The 27,167-nt window shown below is 40.8% G+C and overlaps 2 protein-coding genes across 2 annotated transcripts in view; one reads left to right on the top strand and one right to left on the bottom strand.

Moving 5' to 3' along the window:
• mdn1 (midasin AAA ATPase 1) overlaps positions 1-11,813 on the bottom strand; it is a 64,986-nt gene extending 53,173 nt beyond the window's left edge. Inside the window, exons 1-15 of the mRNA XM_084737492.1 lie at positions 11,565-11,813; positions 11,045-11,271; positions 8,622-8,846; positions 8,220-8,327; positions 7,915-8,107; positions 7,626-7,835; positions 6,748-6,879; positions 6,517-6,620; positions 5,365-5,479; positions 4,954-5,138; positions 2,740-2,821; positions 2,396-2,491; positions 2,168-2,280; positions 451-599; positions 192-252 (exon numbers count right to left, since the gene is read on the bottom strand). Coding sequence (XP_084593618.1) covers positions 192-252; positions 451-599; positions 2,168-2,280; positions 2,396-2,491; positions 2,740-2,821; positions 4,954-5,138; positions 5,365-5,479; positions 6,517-6,620; positions 6,748-6,879; positions 7,626-7,835; positions 7,915-8,107; positions 8,220-8,327; positions 8,622-8,846; positions 11,045-11,271; positions 11,565-11,660 — 2,096 coding nt within the window. The 5' untranslated portion in view covers positions 11,661-11,813. The remainder of the gene's footprint in view (positions 1-191; positions 253-450; positions 600-2,167; positions 2,281-2,395; positions 2,492-2,739; positions 2,822-4,953; positions 5,139-5,364; positions 5,480-6,516; positions 6,621-6,747; positions 6,880-7,625; positions 7,836-7,914; positions 8,108-8,219; positions 8,328-8,621; positions 8,847-11,044; positions 11,272-11,564) is intronic.
• Positions 11,814-11,947: 134 nt separating this feature from the next.
• casp8ap2 (caspase 8 associated protein 2) lies at positions 11,948-25,359 on the top strand. Its single transcript, XM_084737493.1, has 10 exons — positions 11,948-12,244; positions 13,922-13,995; positions 14,287-14,361; positions 14,486-14,586; positions 15,578-15,652; positions 16,185-16,300; positions 16,572-19,075; positions 20,445-23,229; positions 24,130-24,229; positions 24,330-25,359. Exons 2-10 carry the CDS (start codon positions 13,962-13,964, stop codon positions 24,390-24,392), a joined length of 5,853 nt encoding a protein of 1,950 aa, XP_084593619.1. The 5' UTR covers positions 11,948-12,244; positions 13,922-13,961; the 3' UTR covers positions 24,393-25,359.
• The last annotated feature ends 1,808 nt before the right edge of the window (positions 25,360-27,167 follow it).

Raw genomic sequence — 27,167 nt, 5'->3', positions numbered from 1 at the left:
TCACTCTGCTCATTTGTTCAACCCTCTGTGACCCATGTTTGATAGATGTTAACCTTTTGCTCCTCTGTTGCAGCAGAAACTGTTTGTATCCTTCAGAATGACAGATGGTATTTGATACTTGAGACATGACATTTAAGTGATGGAAAATGTGTCTTTTAAACTTATTTTGGTGCAATTTGTGTGCAACTCACCCTCCAAGCAGGTCAGCGGTGTCGCTCTGCTGGTTCATGTTCACAACTCGTAACCTGTGTCCTGGATTGAACACACAATATATTTGAATCAGAAGTTAGATGAACTGCAATTTAATAAAAAATAACACTAATAGGAGCAATTAGGGGTTCAGGACAATATGTGGGCAGAAGGAGCCTGGGACCAAACCGCCACCTTTGCAAGTAGTGGACAATCGGTTCCATCTGCTGAGCCACGGCCCAGCCAGGTTCCTGAGCTCACCTGTGACTCTGGCCAGGTGTTGTACAGTGGACGTCTTTCCAGTTCCCGTCTCTCCCACCAGAAGAACAGGCTCCCCTTTGGCTACACACACTGCCAGCTGTTCCAGCAGCACAGCAGAGGGACGGGTGGCAGCAAATGTCTGGTTGTCCCTGTTCATGGCAGTAAAAATCTTTGATTGAAGATTCGGTGGCATTCATTGTATGTAGATAGTTCACTGTCCAGCTCCTAAACATATTTAATGAACTGGCAGTAGATAAATATTGAGATAATATACAGAGCCTAATATGTTATTATGTGTTTCCTATTTGTACTTAATTGATTTGAGTTTATAATATGGAATTGTTTTAATCCTGTTACGTCAAGATCACAATTTAAATACTCAATCTCAAAAATACTGAAAAAAAGGGAAAATGAAAAAAATGCTCAGTTTCTCTGCTCTGAAATGCTGGGGGCTGGTGGCTCTGTCTGGCAGCTTTATTGGACGTGCCATCTGAGCCAGAGGACAGAGACAGGATGGTGTTTTTTTTCTTCTGTGTCGGGTTGTTGGAACTGAAGTGAGCTGAAGTGAACTGCTGGGCTAATTTGGACTGAGAGTCGCTGAAAGTACGTTTAAGTAGTATGTGTTAAGTACGTTAAGTACGTGTAAATGACCATTAGGGAGGGTGAGGGGTGGGGAAGGCGGTGTCGGTCGTGGGGATTATATAGTGTTGGGGGACCATGGCTCCGGCACATCACCGACCCATGTTTAAGGTCTGACCAAAAAATCCCAAATACAGAAATCAATAACAGGGGAACGATTACTATAGCCAAACTAACAAATAAAGATCGACCACTATAGATGAGGATCCCTGGGAAGTGAGGTTCAAGAACACACCTGAAATGACCACAGGTGGTGCCAAGAAGAATAAAACTGACATCTCTGAGACTGTTACTTTAAGAGAAAGAATATGCATTTTTGTGTTTCTAAAGTTACATCTCACTTGCTTTTAGAGCTGCAACAATTGATAGATTGATTGACTATTGATCAATTCTAAAATTAATCGCCAACTATTTTGGTAATTAATAAATGATTTTGAATCTTTCAGCTTCTCAAATGTGACATTTTTTCTGGTTTCTTTTGTCCTCTACGTCAGTAAACTGAATGTCTTTGCATTTTGGACAAAACAGGACATTTGAGAACGTCAACTTGGGCTTTAAACAACAGTGATCAAAATTTTTCACAATTTTTTGACATTTTACAGACAAAACACTAATAGATTAATAATCAATTAATCAAGATAATAATCAGCAGATTAATCAATGAAGAACATATTAGTTAGTGGCAGACCTACTCACTTTCAATCTCTTACTAGACAGAGAATTAATCAAGACAGTGAGCTTTGATTCATTATATATATTACACATTATATATCTAAAACCTTCAAAGGTTGACATGTTTTTGCATGCTACTGTACAGAGTTCTCAGTTGAAAGTCCGAGACCCAGTCCTATTGGCTTTGGGAAGAATCAATGTGAATATTTGGGCATGTCCTGATGGCTCGGCCATTAGATGGTTTGTTTACCATAATGTAGTTTGAAATCAATTCAATGTTTATTCAATTTACCAGCAGGGGCTATTTGGTTCTATCAGTAGGTGAATATTGGCACAGCAACTAGCTGAAGCACATATGGTGTAAACAGGGGTCAGAGGGGGCAGGTTGGCCGGATGTCCCACTTACACACTCAGCTGCACCGCTTCAGTCTGCTTTCGACCCAGAGTCACTCTGCCCACCGACGCCTCCAGCTCGCTCAGCATGATGCCAGGCTGATACATCTGGCAGAAGTGCAGAGCCTGGAGACAGACAGCAGCCAGAAATCAAAATCACAACATGGTCTTTGTATTAAATAGAGATCATCATGTAAAAGAAGGGAGTCTTTTTAACAAATTCATTACAGCAATCAAATACCTTCTCTTTGGAGATGTTGAGCTTGCTTCCAATGATCTCGGCCATTCTTAGTCGAATTTCAGGACGAGACAGCATAGCTGTGAAGCAGTCAAGGGCCTGACAAAGAAAACATCATGGGCAGGCATCAGTCAATAAAGATCACAGCTGCTGAATCACCACAACTTGTCAACTACAGTTCTGCATGTTAGCTTGAATTTTCCTTTCAAATTTAGGAGTGGGCATTCTAGACAAATGTGACCAAATAGTACTAAATACAGCTAAATGACATTTTCTGTCAGTTGTGTGAGAAAGATGCAGTATATCTCTTTATTTGGTTACTTTTTTAAGAAATCAAACCCACTAACCTCTTGGAAGACATGTTGTGCTGTGGTTGATGAGGTATTATCAAAGTTAACACTGATCCGCTCACACCATTTCAGCAGGTCCCTGTGGAATCACAATGAAGACACATCAACAAATGAGAATGAAATAAAAACTAATGTAACTACCGGGTGTGGAGTTGAGCCACATGACTTAAACTGTCAGGAATTTGGTGACTTTATACTCCATTTCTCTTCAATTAACCAGATCTTTTTTTTTTTTTTAACCAATTTGACAGCATCCAATCAGGGGGCATGAGAGAACATAAGAGAAGTAATGTTATGTTACTGAGCTCCATTTGGAAAAATTATAAGATATAAGATCATTTTTGTCACATGGTATGTAATATGTGTGGAGGACTCCAGGAGGAGTGGAGGAGAGTGGGGATAAGAACCATGCTAGCCCAGCTTGGACTTGAGGCTGCTCCCGGCTAATTGGCCAGGAAAATGAAACGGACAAAATGGGACGCGAATTGGCCGAGCAACAGGAAATCAGAGACTGTTGTGTTCACATCGTACAGAGACCTGCTCCACAACATCTGGGATGAAGCACACACGGCCAGACAAGTTCTGAGCCAGTAGAACGCAGGGCTCCAGCAGGATGCGGGGAGGAAGACTCTGTGTTTATATCAGTGATGTTTTGTGCTCAGCCATTCACAGTTGATGTATAATGTTTAGCGGATGTCAATGTTTCCTGGGTGCATACATGCTTATGTATATGAATAAATGTATATATTATTTTATTTCAATTCATTTTATCTCATTAATAATCTCTATCCTAAATAAGCCTGAATGTGAAGTAAATATATCTTCTTCAATAACACAAACTCTAATGACCTCGAGCAACACATACAAGCATCACATGCCGAGCTATAAAGTTAATTACATTGATCCATGAAAAGCATGTATGTACTATTGAAGTGTAGAGCATGGAAACTCCAAACATATTGATTTATGTTTGAATCTTCACTAAAACAGCTTCTATAGACCACACTGAAAGCATGTGGAACCTTGACAAAGCAGCGGGGCAGATGAGTACTCTTGTTAAGTGAGGAGATGTTTGTTAATAAACCTGTTATCTAATGAGAATGGCCTGCTACGACCTGTAGAATGTGTGATCCCTGCCCCTCATCCAGAGGACAGTCCAATCAATCATCTATTGAACACAGCAGCAGCTAGTGGAAAGCTAATTAAAGTCAGGGAGGCTGCCGCGGCAGACTGGCTGGTAGTTTTGAAAGAGGTCCAAAGCTTTCTAGGTTTGCCTCCGCTGATGCTGACTGTCAGGATAAATGACAAATGGCTGTTTTATTAAGATCACATACGCCATATGATCCTGTATGTCCTATATATATCTGGTGTGGAGGTTTGTCCCAAATTTCAAGAAATTCCCTCAGGGCGTTCCTGATATATCGCATTCACAAGAATGAGAAGGACAGAGAAAGACAGAGTATATTACTTATTTTTGACAACTGGGACAAAACTGTATTTAAAGGAGGTTTTGATTCTTACTCTTCAATTATGCTGGAAAATATAATTTAAAAGACATGCCATTTCACTTACAAACGCACACCGTCACACCACACACACCCATTTAAGACAGCGTGCACACGCATGTAAATGTGGCTAAGATTCAGGCTAAAATCATGGTCTAAATTACATCTTTCATGTAAGTTTGACATGTTGGGGTGTTAAAAGACTTGGATTATACCAAACGAGCAGTATGGAGACATTTTATGGTGTTTTTCATGGTGTTTTTTTTTTTTACAGTTGAAAACTGGTCACCATTCACTTCCATTGTTTGGGAGATTCTGCAACGCTGTTTTCTGTTTTCCTCTGAAACTCCAGCAGTGTTTTGTGGACTACAAAACTAAACCTGACCTTAAATTAGCATGAGGGTGAGTATATAACGACTGATTTTTCATTTTTAGGTGAACTATCCCTTTAAAGAATACATTTTCACCCAAAAAATTGAATTAGAGTGTTGGTATTAATAATTCTGAAAGTTTTTTTTGTAGGGTATGATTTGTCCCAATTCTCAAGAATGAGTGATCGACAAGCGGAAAACACTTTAGTTCCATATCCATGCGATATAATTTGGTAAAGAACAGCAGGATGTGATGTTCAGTCTAATTTATTTTTCCTCACATCACATCAGTTTATTTAAGGGGAGAGTAGTCAGATCAGTGAGCCGGGCTTCACCTCAGTGACAGGGCTCTGCCCTCCAGCGGTGTGCTTTTGTCCTCAGACTTGTGCTGCTGGCTGCCATCAGGAGTTTGGACGCTGCTTGTTTCCAGGTCAGAGTGTCTCTCCCCAGTGAGCTGGCAGTAGATATCCAGGAGGCGATCCGACACCACTGTCAGCTTAGGATACCTGCTCACGAGCACCTACACACAGAGGCAAAGGATAAGCTTAATAAACACTGGAAGATTCTGCAGATACAGGGAATTATATGATGTTGCCAAGCAGGTAAGTTGTCCCATGCTGTTTAGATTCAACAAAACCAACAGAGGGGTGAGAGAGATGTCAATCAACAAACCTACACTGTCAGAGATGTGGTCTAATAAGGCAGCATAAGGGGGACTAAAGGTGTGTGAGGCAGACAACACTCACCTTCTTCAGCTCTTCTCGTGTCATGTTGCCCATTTGCAGTTTGGTCCAGTACTTGTCCAGCAGCGCTGCATGAGAGTTCTGTGGTCTGTGCCAACTGCCACCACTGTAGTACATCCTGCAATCCACAAGCATACTTATAGTAAGTCCAGCAACTTCTGTACCTTTCCAACAGACAATCCAACAGTTGTGCTAACCTTAAAAAGTCACTGGTGAGATATGTGGAGGTGTCAAAGTACTGTATTCTGGTTCTGAGCTTCTTTCTGAATCAATCACACAACTGTTTTTATCACTGTTTCTGCACATAGGTGAGTATGTGCTGCTGTCCCCAAATATATGATTCATTGGGCCTCATGGAGGACATTTTTGTATTCTTGTTCTAATGCTCTAGTAGTAATTGTTGTACAACCTCAATGATTTGAAGCTTACTGGGACATTAAGAAGAGAATCAGCGAGGCTGAAAATAGGCTACCCTGTTGTATTTATAAGTAGGACGTGCATGTAGCATAAACCACAAGAGCATAACTTGGTTTGATCTTAACACGTTCTGATTGTATGGCGATGCATCCAAACAGTGAAAGATGATCAGGTTACCATTAAAAGCAGGTAATAATCACATCCCTACAGTGCATGTAGACACTCTGAATGCCAAGGTGCTGTTGCAGAAGGACATTTAGACTGGGTTGCACCAACAAAAATAAATTTAATCTAAGACAGTTCCAATCAGAATTTACAAAACTAGGTTTAAAATGAACAGAGCACCAAAATGCAGATCCTGGCTTACCCAAATGAAAAGAAATCAAAATAAAATAAACAAATAAAAAATAAATTGGAGTGTTGTTAGGACCTAGTAACACACAGTTTTGGCTGCTCTGTATTCCCTAATAAATCATTTCACTGTTTGCTAACTAGCTAAAAGATTAGTTAGCCTAGTTAGCATACACATGAGGGCTAAGCAGAGAAGCTCTAATGTATCTGCCTTTGAGAAAAAATTGTTGGCCAAATGGAGCAAAATGGTCAAATAATACAAAATTAAAAAACAGACAATGTGCTGAGTGAGCAAAAAAAGGGGCTGCCTGGCAACAACTGGCAGAAGGGCTCATAAATGAATCCTTTTTGGTGCAATCCAGCCTTAGAATGTAATCATACTCTTACCTTCTTGTTGCAAAGAACTGAAATCCAGGAGCAACATCGATGCAATCCTCTCGTCCTGGAATCATCAGCTTTTTATTCTCCATCAGAGGTAAGAGCACAGAGATCTGAAAAAAAACATTCGTGGACATGATATATTCACAACAAAGGTTTGGTACTAAAAATCATCAGTTTATTAAGGATCTCTTCAGAAAATGTATTTTTCTATACTGTTCTCAACAAGTTTGAACTCACCACATCCAGAGGTGCGTGGTCAATGTCTTCCAAGAGGATCCACTGGCCTTTGGATACAGCTTGTGTCAGCGTTCCTGGCTGCCACACAAACTTCCCTGGTATGTCAGTACAGCGGTACATCCCTAACAGCATCTGTGAAACAAACCAAACACATTCTCTAATTTTCAGCCTTCTATCTAAACTCCACTGAATGTTCAAGAGGTACTCCAGTTATTTAGTATTGCACTTTCATATATATGATGTCAACGTGGCCTTCCAACATGGAATGACATTTAAGGAAAAGTCCAAATTGTCCCACTGTAGGAGGTCAAGGAAATTGTTCTAAAAGTCTCAAGACAGCCAATGTCAAAACCAACCAAAGACGACAGTGTAATGTAATGTAAAACCTTTGAGTTTGATAATTAGGTCAGCTATGGCATGGTTATGGCAGATCATGTTATCTGGGTTAATGCCAAGTTCTCATAACAGAAAAATGTTATGTCGGGTTAATGTCAATTTGTTATAACAAAGATAATCTTAGCTCGGTTAATGCCAACTTGTCATGTCTTGGTTAATGTCAGTTTATTATAACAAAGACATTATTGGACTGATTAATGTCATGTCATAACAAACACATTGGCAGGTTTTGGTGCTTTGCTATGCACATCTACAGCCTGTGGACACCAGGTTCCACGGGGGAGACATAACCCTGACGACCTAAATATAACACCACCAGGGTTATTCTTTTTCAAACTTTGGAAAAGCTCCCTCAAGAGGTTCAGAAGACATTTCCTGTTTCCATGTGCTGAGTGGTGCTCATCTTTACAAGTAAACTAAATGTTATGTGTAAAACTGGTGGAGTGCCCCTTTAAGTTGAAATTGCTTCCATGCTTTCTCACCTTGCTGTCAGTCTGATCCCCCAGCTGGACCTTGAGGATCTCTGTAGCTTTTGTATGTCCTGTGACAGCAGCCATAAACTCCACTAAGGCGGTTTTACCGCATCCAATAGGACCCTCAAGCAGCACAGGCTTCTGGGAAGCCACAGCCAGGGCCAGTCTTCTCAGATTACGGCAGGTTGAGTCCACCAGCACCAGATCTTTTTGGTTCACCTGCAAATAAATATCAACATTAGGACCACAAAGCTCATCAGCAGAGACTATTTCATGTGACAAAGCAAAGAGTTCACACCTGTTCAGCCTGTCTGGGGACTATCCTGGGAAGGACAACCCCACAGACTGCCACAACATTCTGGGACAGGTCCTCTGATACCACGTGGCCCCTGGTAAACTTATTAGCTTTCTCCTGCCGCCACATCACAGAGCCCTGATTGGTTAACACCAGGGCTTTTTCCACCTCAAGCTGCTGACTCTCTTCCAAAGCTCTAAACAAGGGACAAAGAAAGACACATGACATTTCAAGAGTGGCACTGAAAATAAAAATCTTCATTAACACTCCTAGATATAGCATAAAAAGAAAAAACAAATGGTACATACTTAATTTTCATGTGCAGGATCTCATCACTTGTGAGCACCTTTCTCAGAAAGATGGTTTTCTGATTATCAGTCATATGAGAGACCAGCGCTAAGCAATGGGCGGTGTACCTGTTACGAAGGGAAAATACAGTAAGTTTAATTTGTTGGGCAAACAAGCACAAAGCAATAGAATGCAAAAAGTATAAAAAGCTGTATAGAAGCATAAAAGACTACTAACAAGACAGATAGTAGACAGAAACATGCAAACACACCCACAATGGCTTTGCTTTGAACATTACTGAACTGACCTTCACCCACAAAAGGTATCAAGAATTTGATTTCCACCAATGAAAGCAGCTGTAGTCACCCTATATGGCCCATGACACCTCACTGGGTCTAAAGAGGAAGCAGGCATGTACGTACCCTCGAACCATGACGTCGCTGGTGAGCAGCTGTGACACGCAGGGGCTCCAGTCCCAGAGCATTCGAAACTTGGCACAGTCACTCTGGAGAAAACGTAGGGTGGCGCCCATGAGGTCCCGCAGCTTCATCCTCCTGGGGCCATAGTGAACAGCTGAGGACTCCTCACTGGTGAAGGAGAGCCTCTGAAACACTGGGGGGGCATCGCTGAAGTACCTCGCAGCAAACCTTGTGGAGAGAAGCAGAAAATTAGTCCTGGAGTCTGGAGAAATGCTGGCTTGGGTTCCTGCATTAGTCTCTGTTTGAGTGCAAGATGGTGCAGTTATTTTTGGAGTTTACAAGGAACTAAAAGTCAGGATATTGCAGCTTCTTTTTTTAAACTGTCTCTTGCAAGTCCCTCAATTTTGTGAAAGTACAACACTAAGCACTCCTTTAAGATGCCCTACAGATAACTAATCCTGAAAACCTGCTCTTTATGTGAGCTCATTTTTTGTTCTCTTTTTGCAGAAATTACACTGAGGTCATTCATGATGTAAGACTCATGGAACACAATATTAACTCCCCTATAGCAGCTTTGTAAACATTGCTTGACTGATGTTTGTGTTTCGTACCACGAACTCCACCTGGATAGTCGAGACAAATTGATGAGGAGATGGATATCAATCTGATGTCTGTGTGTTCAGTCAGCATTCAAGCTACGTTTCCACCCAAACTACCTGCAATTTATACGGCATTCATACAGATTCAGGCAGACGGTAGACGACAGATGGATTACACTTTTTGGGCGGCACAGGAAAAATGAACAAACAGTCAGGGAGGACGACAAAATGAAACGCAAATGACGATATGTTGAAACAGTGATGTTGTAATGTTTGCAAAGAACGGAATAAAATCTATTAAATAAAATATTTTTTTGTCTGTCATTTCATGTAATTATTCTAGTAAGTGTCAGTTGTAGTTTTTTAGTAGTAGTAGTAGTAGTAGTAGTAGTAGTATTCACCTTGTGTGAGGGAGCTATATAACCTCTGGTAGTAGAAAAAAAGATTAAAATCTTTGAACTTTTGATGGCAGTGGTGTCTATCATTACCATTGCCAGCATTCTGTGCCAGTCTCACCTAAATTTACCGCCTTGCTCTCTTGAATTAAAATGGTATCTGCTTCATTATGCAACATGTGCCTGAATCATGTGAATGCAGCATTAATCTTATGTAGTACTTTTCACAGAATTAAAAAGTTCCTTCAGCCCATTATTGTCTGTTTCCACCATAGTCTAAACACCTGTGAAAAATCGGCAAAATGACATCTATTTTTATGCCTCATTTTTGCACTTGAGTATACAACAATGACACCATATAAAGCGACAGCCCATCTGTCGTAAATGTCCTGTATTTTTTTTAAAAAGTATTATATGTCGAGCAGGGACTTTTGAGTGGAGCAAAATAATGTCCCAGGAACTTAATTTAACTAGTGGTCCCTGCGGTAGAAACTTGCTGAGTTCCTCCAAAGGTTCCTAGTCCCTGGAGAAAGTTCCTGCAGTGAAATCGCCTGGTTTAACATAAAGGCTGGAAGCAGGGCAAAACAGCTATCCAGGCTCTGTCCAAACGTAGGTGCCTACTCTACCGACACAACTAAAGCTTATTGTTGTATGTAATTTCTTCATCTTCTCATCTCTGTATAGGAAATAAACTGAATAACTTCATTTCAGAAATGTTGAATTATACTTTTGATCTAACCGCTACATTTCATAAACTAGTTGCAACACTTAAATTATTTTAAACTATATTTAGGGTGGTCCTGGAACCAGTATAGGAAATTCTTCCAATACAGCCTAAAAGGCAAGTATCATATTAGAAGACACTGTTTAACACATTTTAGACATAGCTGACTTATTACTTACAGTATTTTAAACTCTCTCTCTTTTTCAGTTTTCAGTTGTTTTATTGCCTAAACCTAATCAAACTGCAACCAAGTTTTGTGTCTACCATGTCGCCAAAATAGCAGTGTTGACAACAGACACCTGGGTGCTTGTCTGCCCTGCTAGGCTTTATACACCCAGGTGTAAATAGCCACATTGCCAGGTGCAAATAACATCTGCCAATGTACTTTAACCTGAGGCAGGCCATGAAACAATGATAGCAATCACATTACATCCATGCAGGTTTAGTAGTATGCAGCTGATAAAAAACATTAATAATAAACGGTAAAAGTATTTTTTTTAAATGCACTGGTATCAAATCAGTACTTGGTATCAGTGATATGCAAAGTTCAGGTATCAGAATCTGCATTAGGAAGGAAAAAATGGTATTGGAACATCTCTAATCATATTGTGCCAACACCTCATTTTTGGTCGAAGACCCCCAGCAAAGCCGCCATGTGTGCTGATTCAGCACCCCATTCTCACTGCGAAGAGAATATGGTCCACTTACGCCTGTGCATCAGGACTGATGCCGAGGAGCTTGCTGAGGGCCACACAAATGCGCTCGTGGAGGTCGTGGTTGATCCTGCCACCAGCTTTGACCCTCTCTGCATTCCGCTCCAACAGGTCCAGGACCAGCGGTCGCAGGTGTCGAGCAATCAGCAAAGTGTAGTCCTTCTCCAACAGCAGCTGAGACAAACACTCCAGAATACACTGCCTGTCCTGCTGGCTCCATATCTGAGGACAGATCATATGGCAGCAAAGTTCCAAATCAAACATTGATTGGTTTACATAAAAGACACACAAATCAATATTTCTACAAAATATTTAGATCCTAGTGATTAACAAGGCAGCAGAGTAGTTTTATGACAATATACAGTAAAATGATGTCATTGTACAGTGATCACTGACTTGTGAAGGGACTGTTAGTACATGCTGCACACAGGGCACGTTCTGAGTCACAGTATGAAAATAAAAGACTAAAAACATATTATTTTATTCCTCACAAGCAAGTAATGAGCAGAACTTACCTGTTTGGACAAATACTGGCTCAGTTCGTTGTGACTTTTGTCAACATGTCTGGATATGGTGCCCAGTGATGACAGGCTCAGTTCTAAATTTTCCATCGTATCATTTGTCGCGCGTGAAGGAACGTTCTACACCGAAAACGAGCTCACGCGTTCTGTGAACAAGTCTTCTGCTGATTTACGGTTAATGAACCAAACTGCGAGGTTCATCACGCGGTTATCTGCTTCACGTTGTATCACAACACACAAGCACGTTCCCGTCACTGCTGTTAAAATCCTGTCCACATGTGAGTGAATCGAGAATCCTTCCGGGTCGTGCTTGGTTGCGTCGCGGGGTGATGACGCGAGCGGACACGGACACCCGGCTCAGTGCTACTCTCGTCGCGAGAGGAACAACTTTCGCCCGATCTAACCGTAACATCTGCCACTATTTAACGCTTCCGTGGATGTCAGCTGGCTGTGGGAGAACATGAACCGCTGGAGAAGGGCATAAGTAGCCGAACAGTCGCTCTCCTTCAGGGTTTGATCGTGTTTGAGGAGTATTTTTTTAAAAGCCAGGAGCTGCAACAACGGCAGCAGTGCTGACAGTCCGCGGCGGGAAAATGTCGTTACTTCCTGTGCAGTGAAGTCTTGGCGCGACATTACGGTTGTAAACAACAGGAGGACACAACAATACCCAAAAAGTAAGTCAGCTCATTCATACTGTAGTTAGCTTACTCTAAAATCTTTTATTTGAATGCCCGAGCGGTGCTTAGAAGTCACATTAGCATCCCTGGCTTAACGGATGAGCACTTTCTCCTACAGTAACGCTAGTTAGTTAGGTTAGCTGATAGGTTGGTAGCAATTCGTTTAAATATCGCAGTCAGCGTTGGTTTAACTGGCTCAAGCTCATTTATTAACAACAATAGGTTATATAGCAAGGGAGAAATGTGACATGTTCCGCAAAAAATAGTCACAGAGTAAGAATGAATACGTTACGTTACCTTGGTGAAGGGATGTGGATTTGTATTATGGTAAAAAAAAAAAAAGTGTACAACGTTAGCTTAACTTTACGCTAAGTAAAACGTCCGTTGACTAATGGTATAACAAAGTGCTCGAAATCGAATTAAAGTCGAATGCTGCCTAATTTTCAAGAGAGCGTCGTGTGAGGTTGAAGAGTTTAGGAAAGGACCAACTCTTATAGTAGACTAGCTTTGGTAACTTTAACGTTAGCGCGAGACTGCGCCCAGGTGGACGAATCTCAGATGTAGGTCAGGGGCCAAAAATTCGAATTTAAGCCAACACGGTTAACAGCACGACGAAACTCAGCAGTATATTCTATCTCTTAACTAGCTATTTAAACTGTCTTCATTCCTGTCTGCCTTGCTCTGTTGGTGGCTTTGTTCTTTTGCTGTCTTCTTTGTTTGGACAGTAGTGAACAAAAGAGGTCCAGCTGGCTGGACCACTGTAATGATCATGGTAACAACAGTGGGATTAGCTTCAGTTCGTCCACTGGAGATAACGCTTAGAGCTACAGTATGATACCCTGTAGTTATGGGAATCACCAGAGTCCTCACAATACAACAGTATTGCGATTTTAAACATTTTCTGATATTCTGAATAATATATATCACCTTTTGAACTGCAAACTGTGTCCCCAAAGGAACACTTTGTCAACATCTGTTTTAATAATCCAGGACGATAAAGTGTTTAGTCTATTCATCTCACATCTGCCATTTTTATTGCAGCAAACTGGGATTGTCATACAGACAGACAAATCCCCTGATCATGACCTCAGCTGACCTCATCAGAAAAAAACTCCATACACCACTAGTGCATAGAAAAAGCTGTTGAATTTATTATTTTAGTATCAGAAAGTTTAATTTGCATTTACAGTATTAATAATAAATTGCAGGTGCTGCAATTTGGATATTGCACTCGACCATATTGCTATTTCGATTAATTGCGCAGCCCTAATATTAATTGCAAATTTTCTAGGAAAATCACTTGAGACATTATTTAGTGATAAAACAGCCAAGTATATATAATTTCTTTCTGGCAAATCCAGCTAATTACATACCTGACAAATCAAGGTACTTCATTACAATGAGGTAAAATTCATAGAAAAATCCAGTATTGCCTCACAGTTAATCCTGCTTGTTGAATTGCAACATGTCCCACTATCACCTAATATAACCGGAGGTAATAAAGAGAAGGTTAACAGTGTATAAAAAGCATGGAGATATCTCTGACGGTTGACAAATGTATATCATCATATTGCCAGGTGCTAAATCTGAATCTTCAGCCTGTGTAAAATGTGTTCTAGCTGATATTTGTATACTGATAATAACTCTTGATTTTTCCTTGGACTTTGTTATCAGGAACTCCTTAATAAACTGAGCCACAGAGATAATTGGAATAATGGAGAACATGGAAACAAATGATGCTTCTGGTCGTAAGTATAAGCCTATTACATTTGAATACATAGCTATATTTAAATTTTTTTAGTGGTATTTGTATTATGGGGATTTTTTTTATGAAATAGCATACATGTCTTAATGCACTGTGTAGTGTTTTAAAGATAATTCTCAGATGTAATTTAAAAATGTAGCACTGGCCATAGGATGTGTGAGTGATTTTCAGACAAAGCCATGGTTTTGGGTTAGGAATTAAGTGGAAAACAGACTTGATTATAGCTGTACATAAATGATGACATGAATTTACAACACATGTATAATATCCACAGTCTTGGTCCCTGGCATCAATGAAGATTCTGTGGATATATATGATGGCCTGGATGTCAGTCCAAGCAGCAATGCAGGTAAAAGTCCTTTTTACAATAATATTACTGCTAATACTGTAATTCTATTCAAATGCAGGGTCTAGCATTGAGGCTTAATAATCATGATTTCTTAATTTCTTGTCTTGTTTTCTTTTTTGTACAGGGAAGTCACTTCCAGATGCTTCTCAGCTGAAGGAGTCGTTGGATCTTTATGAAGAAATTGTCACAGAGGAACAGCAGAGCAGAGAGTCAACATACACTGAGGTGAGTTGCCCTGTGCCCCAGGCTTCTTTTCTTTCTTTCTGTTATGGTAGACACTGTAGCCATTTCATACTGAAGGTGAGGCTTGAGATAAGCCTGTGTATACTGTTTCTGTGCATTGGGGTTGTTCAGCTACCAGTGTTGGAGATCCATCCGATTCAGCTTCAAATGTATATCGGCGGGTGCACAAGCTAATATAACATAATTTATTAGCCCTGAAATGAGACCATGCTATGCACCAGCAGCATCACATATGCCTTCTTTTTTAATCTGAGCCAGGCCATACACCAGTGATAGCAAACACATCGCAGCCCATCTCTGCCATAAAACACTGCCAGGATTATTAAAGATGGTGGAAAGTTAAATTCAAATTGTTTTGGTCTCAAAGGTGCTTGAACAGGTATAATACAGGTTGTACAAAATCATCTTAACACGGGCTGTAGCTTTATCTGCATCTCACAGCCTTCATCAGTAACTGAGCTCAGGTGTCTTCACATGAGCGAACTTTCACACTTAAGTCAGTTCACAAGTGGTTGTATATGCAGGAGAGATCGTAACCCCTGCAGTGTTGTCACCTGAGGGTGTCACATTTTACACGTCCTCCCTTCCTTCCCTTTCCTGTTTCACAAAATATGAGGTTTTGATGCTTTGATCAACATTCTATCAACTTAAATTGTATTTTTTAGGGGGGGGGGTTAAATTATTGGGTGTGGGGTGCCTGGATAGCTTAGTTGGTAGAGCATGTGCCCTGTGTATGAAGGCTGTGAGTCCTCTGCAGTGGCCATGGGCTCAACTCCTGCCTACAACCCTTTGCTGCGTGTCATTCCCCCACTGTCTCTCCCCATTTCCTGTCATATCTTCAGCTGTCCTATCATTAAATGCATGTAAAGCCCTAGAATGAATAATTTGAAGACATTTGGAATCCAGAAACTGACATAATTCTGCTGTCAGTTGGCTAACTATTCACACTCTTTTTCTGTTTGTTTGTTTGCAGTTGAAGTCCAGATTCGAAGCAGCTCAAAATCAAATTAAAGAGTTGCGCAGGAGACTGGAACAGATGGAGATGCAGGTTTGTTTTATTCTCCTTACATTTCAGCTGCTATAAAAGTTGCTTGCTTTATTGCTTATTATTAAGCTTCATACAGAAGATAATTTTTCTCATACTGCTTTTAGAAGAGGAACCATTATCAGATGTAGATTGATTTTGTTTTTGCTTGGTAGAGAGATATATCTACCAGCCACAAACCTGTGAAACAACTCAAAACACATCTAATGTGAAAATGGAAAAGGAGCAGCTTTCATTTACTGTGTTAATTGCCCTAATTTTATTCAGCATTTGTAACAGACTCAATCATTCACCTTAATAAAGCAATACCTATGCAAACAGGAATCAGTAATAGTTCATCTAGGTTTCCAAAAACTGCACTTTCTGGAGGTTGAAAGCATTGGCTTTGTAAAACTTTTTTTGTTGTCAGATTAATTAAAATAATTGTATTAGACATTTCTGCAACTGATCCTGGAATAGGTTGATGAGCAAACCTACCTGGATATTCCAGTAAAAATTATGTCAGAACCTGCTTTCCGTCTTTTTCTCCAAACAGAATACGGGGCTGAACACTGAGAACTACCGTCTCAAGAAGAACCTCTCCGTACTCCTGCTAACAGCTAGACAGGAGGTGACACGGAAAGATGCTGAGATTCAGAGACTGAACCAGAGGTAAGTATTCTTTTTAAATGAAATATTGGCTCATTGTAACTGTACTATCTGTTTCACAATAATCTATAGGGCTGTAGGTTAATGTAATGTATGAAATGTTTCAGAATCAATTAATATAACAACTCCAAAAAGAACGGTAAAAGATCATGTTGGCAGTTAAATTAGAAAATGGCTTGCTGATTACCTAATCAGTATGATCTGTAGAAGCTACCTCTACTGCCTGGCTCTATGTTAAACCATTAATCAGTTGTTAAATCTTTGTTTTCTCCAGGTCAGAGAGAGGTCACCATTATCATCAATCTCACATGAATAATCTGCGAGATCAAAATTTGTCCAGTCGGACCTCCACAGGCATCTCCCAGTGTAGACTGCCTCCTGCACCACTCTCCAACCCTCTGCCTCCTCCTCCGCCTCCTCCCCCTCCACCATCCAATCCTCCGCCTCCTCCCCCTCCACCATCCACCCCTCTTCCCCCTCTTCCACCTCTACCAGCTTCACCTCCCAGGGAAGATCGCCGCCAGCGGGAACCCCCTCAACCTTCAGTGAAGGAAAGCGACAGTTCCACCAATCAGCCCAGTGGATCTTGTGTTGAGACAAGAGCTTCAAAAGCAGCTTCTCACTGTCATTCAAAAAGTTCCTCAAGAGGAGGTTGTGATGTACCGGACAAACAGACTGAGCACTCTGTCAGAAAATCCAGCAGCTGTTCATCAACCCGACATAGTGAGTCAGACAAACACAAGTCCAAGCACAGAGAGGAAAAATGTCAAAGTCAGAAACTGTCTGAATCTGACAGGAGACATAGGACTGGTTCAGATCCCAACAAGGACTGTCATGCCCCTGAGAAAATCAGGTCTCACAAAGCAGACAGAGACACAGAACGAAGATATGACTCCAGGTCATGTAGAAGCAGGAATGACTTAAATGTTGAAACGCAGCACAGATCAGAGAGAGCCAAAAGCCCTCCACCAGAGACAAGTTCCTCTGATGACAAGAAAGGGAGAAGTCGAGAACGGAGACAAGATAAAGCTAAAATATCCACATCAGACTCTGATCATAATGCACCACACAGTTCAAAAGAGGGTAATAGAAGCCGAGATTATAGAAAAAGGGATTCTAGTAACGGACATATCAGAAGTTCAGACTCGAAGGACCGGAAAAAGTCCTCATCAAACCAACATGCTGATTCCTCCAAAGAGAGGGAAGGGGATAGACAGTCAAAGGATTATCAAAGGAAGGAGGATAGACGACGAGAAGATGAAATCAAGAGAAAGCATAAGAAGAGCCCTCTATTGGAAACAAGCAGAGAACATGAGAAACAGAGATCAAAAGAGTCAGACCAAGGTAAAGAGGGAAGAAAAAAGACACACGAGGCCTTAAAAAGATCATCCAAAGAAAAGAATATCGCAGGCAAAAGCTCTGGGGAGGAAAATAGTCCAAACAGGAAGCTATGTTTCATGGAAACATTGAATCTTACCCTTTCACCAATTAAGAAGCCAGTGTTACCCATCATGGACAACAGCCAGGTGGACCTCACACCAGTGGAAGAGGTGGTTGATAATGAAACAAATGATGAGAGTTCACAACCTAATGTGGAGGCCATGTGTGTGATCGATGAAGTAAACAGCAGTGAATTAGAAGCAGGGTCAGAGGATGTTGCAGATCAATCCCCAGATATCCCCAAAACCCCTGCATCTGAACAGACACATAAGAGGTGTGATGATGTGAAAGATGTCCAGGAAAAGGACAAAAACCGTACTGAAACTCCAGCAGCCGACAAGCAACTTGAAGACTATTCAGTCCAAACTACCTCAGCTCACAGCCAACCCCCAGATACTGCGGAGAATCAGACGACGGTGCATCTCACACAAAAGTCACCAGATAGTAGTTCTCTGAAAGCAACAGATGAGGACAAAACCAAGCTGGCCTCAGACAGCCAGGAAGATGAATGTGGACCTCTGGAGGCTACAGATGGTGTAAGTGACATATCTGGAAGCAATGCCTCTCACAAGGTCAAGCCTTTAAATAATACTGATCAATCAATTGCAGTGGCCAAGCCCATTGTGCTTGATCCAAGTGTAGAACTGAAGTGCAGAACTACTAAAACTGCAGTACAGAAAAGTCCCCCGGAGGATTCAGTCAAAGAAATTGCAGCTGCTTCACCCTCAAGGGAAAATTCTGTAGCTGAAGGTGTACCTGACAAGACGAATCCCCAAAGTCAGCTAATGTCACCTACTATCCTACCTCAAGACTGTCAACAAGGACCATGTCCACCTGCGTCTAGTTCTATTCATGAGAAAGATGCCTGTCATAAGCAAGATGGTCCTAAAGATGCCGATGCTGTATCCAGTACAATAAGCCTGGAATCACTTCCACAAGAGGGGCTGAGTCTCCCTGAGGCTATTTACGTCTTAACACAGACAGGTGAAGACGCCAATGACAGCAGTAGCGTCACAATGGAGCCAAGTTCTTCCACCGGCTGTATTGCAGTGTCCAAAGTCAGCAGCACAACAGAGGAGACAGCACTGCCAGACAAGTACAGTGACCTCACAGTCACACCAAAGAAGAGCTTCAGCCCTGGAAAGAGTCAGGAGAGTAACTTTGAGCCTTCCAGTTCAGTGCCATTACTCCATGATGAGGACTCCATGATGAGAATGCTTAGCAATCTGAAGAGGATCCCCGATGCCATAAGCCCTCTGAGGAGCCCAATACGGATAACCAAGAGAAGTCATCTCCATGTTCATGGCAAACCAGGTCATGTCAAGAGCCTTCAAAAAGGTAAGGCTAGCCTGATAGTAAAGTCATTTGACATAATATCTTTAACACACTCAGAGGATTACATTGACCATGATTGGTTGTAATTAGGGGTGTCCCGATCTGATCAAATGATCAGAAATCTGGGCCGATCAGGTGATTTTCAAATGATCAGAATTGGGTGGAAATTGTCAGATTTAACCATACAAAACAATAAGCATGGCCATGTTCACGTTTTAAATTCATCCTGAGGTACAAAGAGATTGTCAAATGGAATGACAATGGCTTAGTTTTAATTTTAATAAGTTCCACAACATCAGTATTCATTGTTGCACAGATGGAAACAACACTGTAAACGTCACAATTTACGGCAGGCGGGGAATTCAGACAACTTAATAGTAGTGAGCTGGTAGTTAGTAGGCTAATGCAGGGCAAACGTGTCACCTCAGGACAGCGAAAATGTCTGCAGTTTGGAGGTATTTTAAACTGGACAGCGAAGGCAGTGCAACAGCCACTTGTAATGTGTGCAAATTGGGCATTTCGCATGGTGGAAATGTGGATGTGTTCTCTTTTTTTCTTCTTATTAATGCAGTATCTTGTGATCACAACTTAAAGCTACTACAAGGAGTTTTTTAACTGGTTATGAAACTAAATTTATTACTGATGCCTCTATATGGCCTATATAAGTTAACAAAGACCATCTGTGAGAAGATCGGCTATTTCTGTGTAGTTGTTCTTAATGCTTACCACCAGGTCCGAGTCTCCATGTAAGCAGATGAAACAAGCCTGTATTTACATTTTCCCAAACAAAGTTAAAGTGAGTTGTATGCTAACCAGTTAAAAAGAAATAAGAACGGATTTTTCTCTCGATAATTTAATGTTTTTATGTTATATTTTGTGGCTATTACTGTAGAAAAACTGTTGCTTTTGTCTGCCTTGTAGTAGCTTTAAATGTCTCAGTTTTTCTTAGACAGCCTGCTGATCTTTATCCACTGATAGACAGTAAATAAATGTGATAGGGAGATCAATGACAGAAAAAACTTGGGGTTAAAGGGACAGTATTCTCCTAAATCAAAAATGTATTTTTCCTCTGGCCTGTACTGCAGTTTATCCATTTATAATGTTTTGGTGTGAATTGCCTAGTTTTGGAGATATTTGCCCTAGAGATTTCTTCATTCTCTTCAATATAATGGAACTAGATGGCACAAGTCCTACAGTGCCAAAATAATGCGTTTGAAAAACTCAACAGCAACGCTTCTTTCCAGAAATCATGAGCCATTGCTCAATATAATCCACAGACCTTGCAGTTTTGTGTCAGAACTACTTTTTCTGCAGTTAAATCTACCAGAACTGCTGTCTGTATAAACTTATTTTCTTTATCTCCACTGTGCAGATTTCTCCAACACAGCTGTTGATGCCAACTCAAAGAAGGTGGACGTAAACAAAGAAAACAAACATCCGGGTTCTCCAGCAAACCATGACACACAAAACTTGGTGGACAAGGTATCTGACCCGCCTTCAAGCCTCTCTGACACTGAACTGGAGGAAGGGGAAATTTTAAGCGAAAGCGATGAGACGGCTGCAGGTTCTCCTGTTCCCGCAACCAAGAGGGCAAAGTTGGCACAACCAGTCAGGACAAAAAGAAGCCCGAAGACTGTGTTAAAGAGGACATCTGAAGAAAGGGTTGTTGCATCAAATGAAACAGCTGGTGTATCTACACGAAGTCCAAAGAGTCGTTTTAAAACAGTTTGCCCCGCAGCAACCAAAACTGCTTTTTCCACCATCGAAGAAGTAATGGAGACATTCAAGTTGGTTCGTACTGAGATCCGAAAAAAGTACATGAAGCTGCATAAAACCTTTCCCAGGAAGAGCTTCTATGGTGTGATGGACAATTTCCAGGAGTCTTTTTTAGAATTTGTGGATGGTGCTCATTTTGGTCAAATATCCAGTCAGGAAGTGGAGCTGAAATCCAAGCTGAAGAAACTGATTGCATCTGTGTTTAGCAAAGTGTCAAATAATGGTATTGTGAAACGCATCTTTGAACAGCAGGCAGTTGATCTGAAGCAAAAGCTGTGGGACTTCGTAAATGACCAAGTTGACTATTTGTTCAGAGATGTTTACACGACACTGAAGAGTTTTTGCAAACCGAGAGCTCAGGCAGAGGACAAGAAACCCAGTGGAAATGAGAAAATGTCTAGACAGCCTCCTGCAAAGAATCCACAATGTCAACAAAAGGAAGCGCAATCTGCTCCCACCAACCTCAGTCGAATCAAGCCTTGTGCTGTGGTGCCTTACAAAACAGGCCTTGGAAGCAGAGGCAAGGATATCAGAATCACACATACGGAAAAAGACATGAATGTTGACCCACCTCCAACAAAATGCCCAAATGCACAACCTGTGGTCGACTTTGTTCCTCCAAAAAATATTCATTCAACTCCGGAGAAAAATAACATATCTTCTTTGGTTGTCTCTCAAAATGGTTCTTTGCTTGACAAAACTGATTTTGAACTACTCACAGAGCAGCAAGCCTCCAGTTTAACATTTAACCTGGTGAGAGACTCTCAAATGGGAGAAATCTTCAAGTGTCTCCTGCAAGGATCTGACTTACTAGAAACAAGTGGCATCACTGGTGACAATACAACGTGGTCCCTTGGTACACCAAGGAAGGATGGGGATAGAATTCTCAGCATCACCACCCCAACTAAATTTGACTCTCCATCTAAACTGCTTTCCCCGTCAAAATTTGATACCCCCTCCAAACTAATTGCGACATGGTCTAGCATTTCACCTCGTAAGTTGTCGTCTCCACGACCCAAAGATCAGGTCCCAATGAATCCAGCTTTATTTGATGAAAGTTGCTTATTAGAGGTGCCATCAGATAATAGAGCAATGCTGCAGTCCAACTCGGCTTCCCAGAGGTCTTATTCCATTCTAGCTGAAGATCTGGCAGTTTCCCTCACCATTCCATCACCTCTCAAATCAGACAGCCATCTCAGCTTCCTACAGCCATCAACAAGCATGCAGATCATGTCCACTCCAGACAGCGTCATCAGCGCTCACATAAGTGAGGATGCTCTGCTGGACGGGGAAGACGCTACAGAACAGGACATTCACCTGGCCCTGGACACTGACAACTCCAGCTGTGACTCCACCAGCAGTGTTGCCTCTGAAGAACTTGCCACACCATTTGTGTTCAAGCCAGACCTGCCCATGCAGGCGCTAGTGATGGAGAGGTCCAACGATCATTTCATCTTGAAGATTCGTCCGGCAGCCACAGGCGCTGATACCACACTCACTGCTGAAGACAGCTTAAGTCAAACACTAACAGAAGATGATCAGGAAAAGGGACAAGATGTCATGGAAACTCAAGAAAGTCAAGCAAAAGATATTTTGTCAGAAAATAATACTCCTTCAAATGCTGTACCATCAGAGAGCAACCTCTTAAATGTATTTGAAAGCTCTGGGACTGGTCAGGCCAGCACCAGTGAAAATATCAGTCTCACTCAAGATAGCTTAACACTAACAAAAGATACACCCCACAAAAAAGAAAAAAAGTCAACTCAACAAAATACCTCAAAAGGTTCTTTTTCCGAAGATTCACAGAAACTGCCAGAATCTCTGAAAAATCTACCTAAAGTTCCTACTTCAGATAACGGTTTGCACAACAGTGTTCAAAGCTCTGATCAGTTCTCTGGGCAGATCAGCCAAGCACCCAGCACCAAAGGTATCACAGTCACTGCTGATGAGAGTGCAAATCAAACACAACACAGAGAAGACGACACGACAGACCAACAAAGTCCTTCAAAAGCTCTTTTATCTGAGACGGACAACAGCCCACATCACCCCGCTGAAAGCTCCGGAACAAAGCAAAGGAGCCAAGTGTTGGCATCACATGGTTCAGAGTCAGAGAGAGCTGAAACGGAGGTATTGAGCATAGAGAGGACACCAGAAAAGGACCAAAGGGGTTGTAGCAAAGGTGGTAAACGGAAGAAGCACCAGGAGAAATCAAAAGCCAAGCGGCCCAGAAAGGAGGACGAGGAGAGTACAGAAGAAACGGGGTCTAACTGCAAGAAAGATGATAGTGACTCCAAGCCGTCCCCAACATCTCTCTCCCCCAACAGCCTCTATGCCAAGAATGTCATCAGGAAGAAGGGCGAGGTGGTGATATCATGGACCAGGTCAGTATTTGGTTCTGTATTGTATCACCCTGCTCCCACAGAATTTGTGAATAAGACATTTAGTACATCCTCATTATTTGCCCTGGCTTGCCATTTGATCTAATCACCACAATACTGAAGCAAAAACTGTCAAAATTTGAAGAGGATTTGCTTCTTGCCAATACTGTATGTAGATGCCCAATGGAGTTTATTTTCCCCCAAGATCTCCCCACTGATTCAAATCTCAAAACCCTATTTGACCTAAAACTGACCAATAACCACCTCTGACCTAATACCTAATAAGCCAGAGGTGTTTTGCAATTCAGCATTAGGTATTGGCATTAATATCACAAAGCCAAGTCTGGCAAGTCCCAAGTCAAGTCCACATGTATAACTTTGATTTCCAAGTCGTTATTATGCACTTTTGTCCAAATTAAATTATGTGAAGTAGAACAACTTATTATTAAATCTCACATCTGTCAGGATGTGGTTAGCCTAGCTTAGCATAAAGGTTGGAAGCAGGGGAAAACAGCTAGCCTGTTTTTTTTCTTTTCAAAATTGTTGTCTTTGTATTCCTGTCTGTGTACAGTTTAAACAGATTAGATACAGTTTGTTAATCAGTGAACTTCACAGGTGGTGGTATGTGTAGCCATCTCCCCCTGCTAACAGTCTTCATGCTAAGCTAGGCTAATGTTTTCTGATACTTAACTTCTATAGGAATGCTCGTCAGATTTTTTGCAGTGGAATGTAGATGGACGTTTCTGTCTCACACTTGTGTAGGAGGCACTGTAAGAAGTGTGTGTGGTTACATGTAAAGGTGTGATGATGGCGGTAGTATTAGCAACACAGTTTGACTGTCATGTGCAAGGCACTGTCCCTGAAAAGGATTACTTCTCCTTACCTGTATTCTGCTTCTTCCAGAGATGAAGATCGAGACATTCTGATCGCACTGAAGACAAAAGGTCCTTCTCGTGAGACTTTCTCTGCATTGTCAGAGAAACTTAATAAGCCATCAGGGCAGGTAAGTTCAACTCTGTTCTTTTTTTCTTGTAGTTACTGTATGTGGTTTGATGCAGATGCTGTAATAAAGGTGCTTACAGTAACTGTTTTTCTTTTCTCAGATTGCTGACAGATTTTACCAGCTCATGAAAATTTATAAGAAGCAGGAGAAGATGGACACCTGATCGCTCTGTGTGTGTTTTGTTTTATGCTAATAGTTCTTGTATTAGAACATTTCTACACACATACTGTGGCGCCAATGCAGGTATGTATGCTGGTGTTCATGTGACACGGTGTACAGAGACGTGCCTGCAGGGTGGCTGGGTCATCACAAGTCCCCGTTGGTCGCAGGATCGATCCCCACACAGGCTGCTCTTTCCATGAAGATGTGGAGCAGTTTCAGCCAAGCTTTGTTTTTCACTGGATATTGAACTGTATCTGTTCATACTGTTAGAAAAGTATTCAAAGTGTAAAACGTATTAATTTTAACAATAACGATTCTTCCTCAGCACAACTGACAAGATAGATTGATGCAAACGGTAATAATACAATTAATATCAGTGTTAATGTTTTTGATGCACTTTTTGGTTTTTAAGAATCCACACTGCAGTCACTACTTTGTGCTGGGTATTTTCTGATGTCTGGCCCTCACAGAAGCAGCTGACTCTGTCCTCAGTACAGCATCCACACACACATGCTTTCTTTCCACGGCCTTAACAGATGATGATACCTTGCAAAAATGTCATTCTCAAGTTCATCTTACATATGTTTTTCTCAAAACAGTGGGAAAAAAAACTGCCTTATTCCAGGTTGCAGAGCAAGTACGCTCAAATTCTCCTTAATGAAGCAACATTCTTATTTCCTACTTTGACCTATGGGCCGTTTTATTATAATTTTGTATATATGAAATTTTGGGTCTTGTTTTAATGGATGTATTTGGGTAGTGGGGGGGGGTACTTGATTGTTTGAAGGTTGTTCAAATGTTTACGTGTCCAATTCATGTACAGGACAGAACATTATTCTCTGTTAATACAAACAAAACCTTTTATCTGTGGGCCTAAACGGCTTTTTGTTGGCTTATAAACAGCATGAAATGCAATATTGTGAATATTGTGCGGAATTCTTTACTGAAAATAAAGTTTTATTTATTTATGCTGGTTTTTGTTTATATTCCGTGTTTTATAGGCTTATTAAGAAAAATATGATAGTATTTAAATTGGTGAAATAAAATCTTTGTGCCAGTTTGTGCCTCTATGTGAAAAATAATCTGTGAGTTAGCACCATACACTGTGTCACCATGACACAAATATTCATAAAGTGGGCCACAAAGTAGTAGAGGCCAGTGCCTCGGGGCGCCATTTGTAACTGAGTAGCAGACCAGCCAGTGACATGAAGTGGAGGACAGGAGCAAACTGAGATGATGCATGAATATTTGTGCCAGGCTTTGGATGGATGTTTCATTTTTCACTGTCATACTAAATATACGTCTATAACTCAATCATGCAATCCTTTATGATTGATTAAATGTCAGGCAGTAAGACCAAAGTCATTCTAATATAAAATGAAGCTAATCATTTTGACAAGGACTTAGGAATGCATCCTGAGCCGATACCCATGTTTAAAATCACAATTTGGCTGTGGCTGATACATTGTGGTTTTTTATTAGTTGTTATTTATTTGCCCTTTCATGCCAGGGAAACAAACAAACAAAAAAGTCTTCATTATAAAAAAGATGGGACCTGTTGCCCCTTTCGGTCATGCCAGAGTTGTGCCCAACCAGTAGATTCTTCTGTGATCAACTAATAACCAACACAACATTTAGTGATGTGACACAATAGATAAACATCAACCACTGTAAAAGGCCAATGTCATCTTATTTGCATACAGGCCAGCTGCAATTAACAAAGGCCAATATCAACCCAAAATTCATGCATCTCTATGAGGAATCAGTCATTCTTGAGCATTGGGACACAACTAGTTTTAGATTTTTACTCTTCAGTTGTGCTGGGACAATATACTTTAAAAGATCAAACTCCTTGTTACATTTTTTATGAAACATAGACGTCTATAGAGTTTATAAAATGTTACATTTTTTCATTTCACAGCATAGTCAAAGAGTCATTTTATGTTTTAAAGTGTCTCAGAGTTCAAAATACGTATTTTTAAACCATAATTCTTACTTAGCTTTAATTTAGAAGGACTACAGAGTTGACATGTAATGGTTGAGACACATCTGATAGCAATGTTTTTAATGAATTTGATTAAAAATAAATAAATAAATTGAATAGAAGGTTTACAAGTGCTTGAGTAGTATTCCTCCCTTTTTTAAACCAGGAAGTGAGACAGGGGTCCTTAGGGTATAGCTAAACCTGTTATACCTTATTAAATCAGGTTTCTGTAAAGATCTGATGCAGGTGACAGAAATCAGGGACACTTTAAATGGCCAACATTTTTATAAAGAAATCATGTTAATACCTATGTTATCAGTAGGTATTGTTAGGTTTAGATTTTGAAGGCTTGTGACACATTTTTGTGTGTATCTCTCTGTGGATATAGACGCCGCCACACACTTCTGGCGGGTCACATGTAATGATTAAAAGGGATTATTTTGCATGAGTCTATACACAGATATCTAGTTGAGGCCAGTGGTTCCCAACCTGGGTGTCAGGCATCTCCAAAGGGTCACCAGATAAATTTGAGGGCTCATGAGATGAATAAGAGGAAAGAAGAAAAACCAAAATTATGATGCGCAAATGTTTATATATTTTGGATATTCAAACATCTTTGCCTGTTTTGTGAAATATTGCATACCTTTACATTTTTAAGCCTCAGTTATTTAAATTAAACCATGTGAAGTGTGGAAGGGAAATCACTTTTGGTTAAACTCAACTCAATGAAACTGAAACGTGTCCCAACTATACACTGTTTTTTTATAAGGCATTACATTAAGAAACTCAACA

Source organism: Lutjanus erythropterus, chromosome 15 (assembly GCF_056507025.1).
Source record: "Lutjanus erythropterus isolate fLutEry1 chromosome 15, fLutEry1.hap2, whole genome shotgun sequence".
NCBI lineage: Eukaryota > Metazoa > Chordata > Actinopteri > Lutjaniformes > Lutjanidae > Lutjanus > Lutjanus erythropterus.
Note: the sequence above shows the minus strand (reverse complement) of the source record. Positions and strands in the feature narration are given on the sequence as shown.

Bases quoted from the DNA above. Each gene is read 5' to 3' on its own strand.
- casp8ap2 (XM_084737493.1), top strand. From the start codon at position 13,962: ATGGAGAACATGGAAACAAATGATGCTTCTGGTC. The intron at 16,301-16,571 runs GTAAGTATTCTT...TGTTTTCTCCAG, and splicing joins ATTCAGAGACTGAACCAGAG to GTCAGAGAGAGGTCACCATT. The intron at 24,230-24,329 runs GTAAGTTCAACT...TTCTTTTCTCAG, and splicing joins TTAATAAGCCATCAGGGCAG to ATTGCTGACAGATTTTACCA.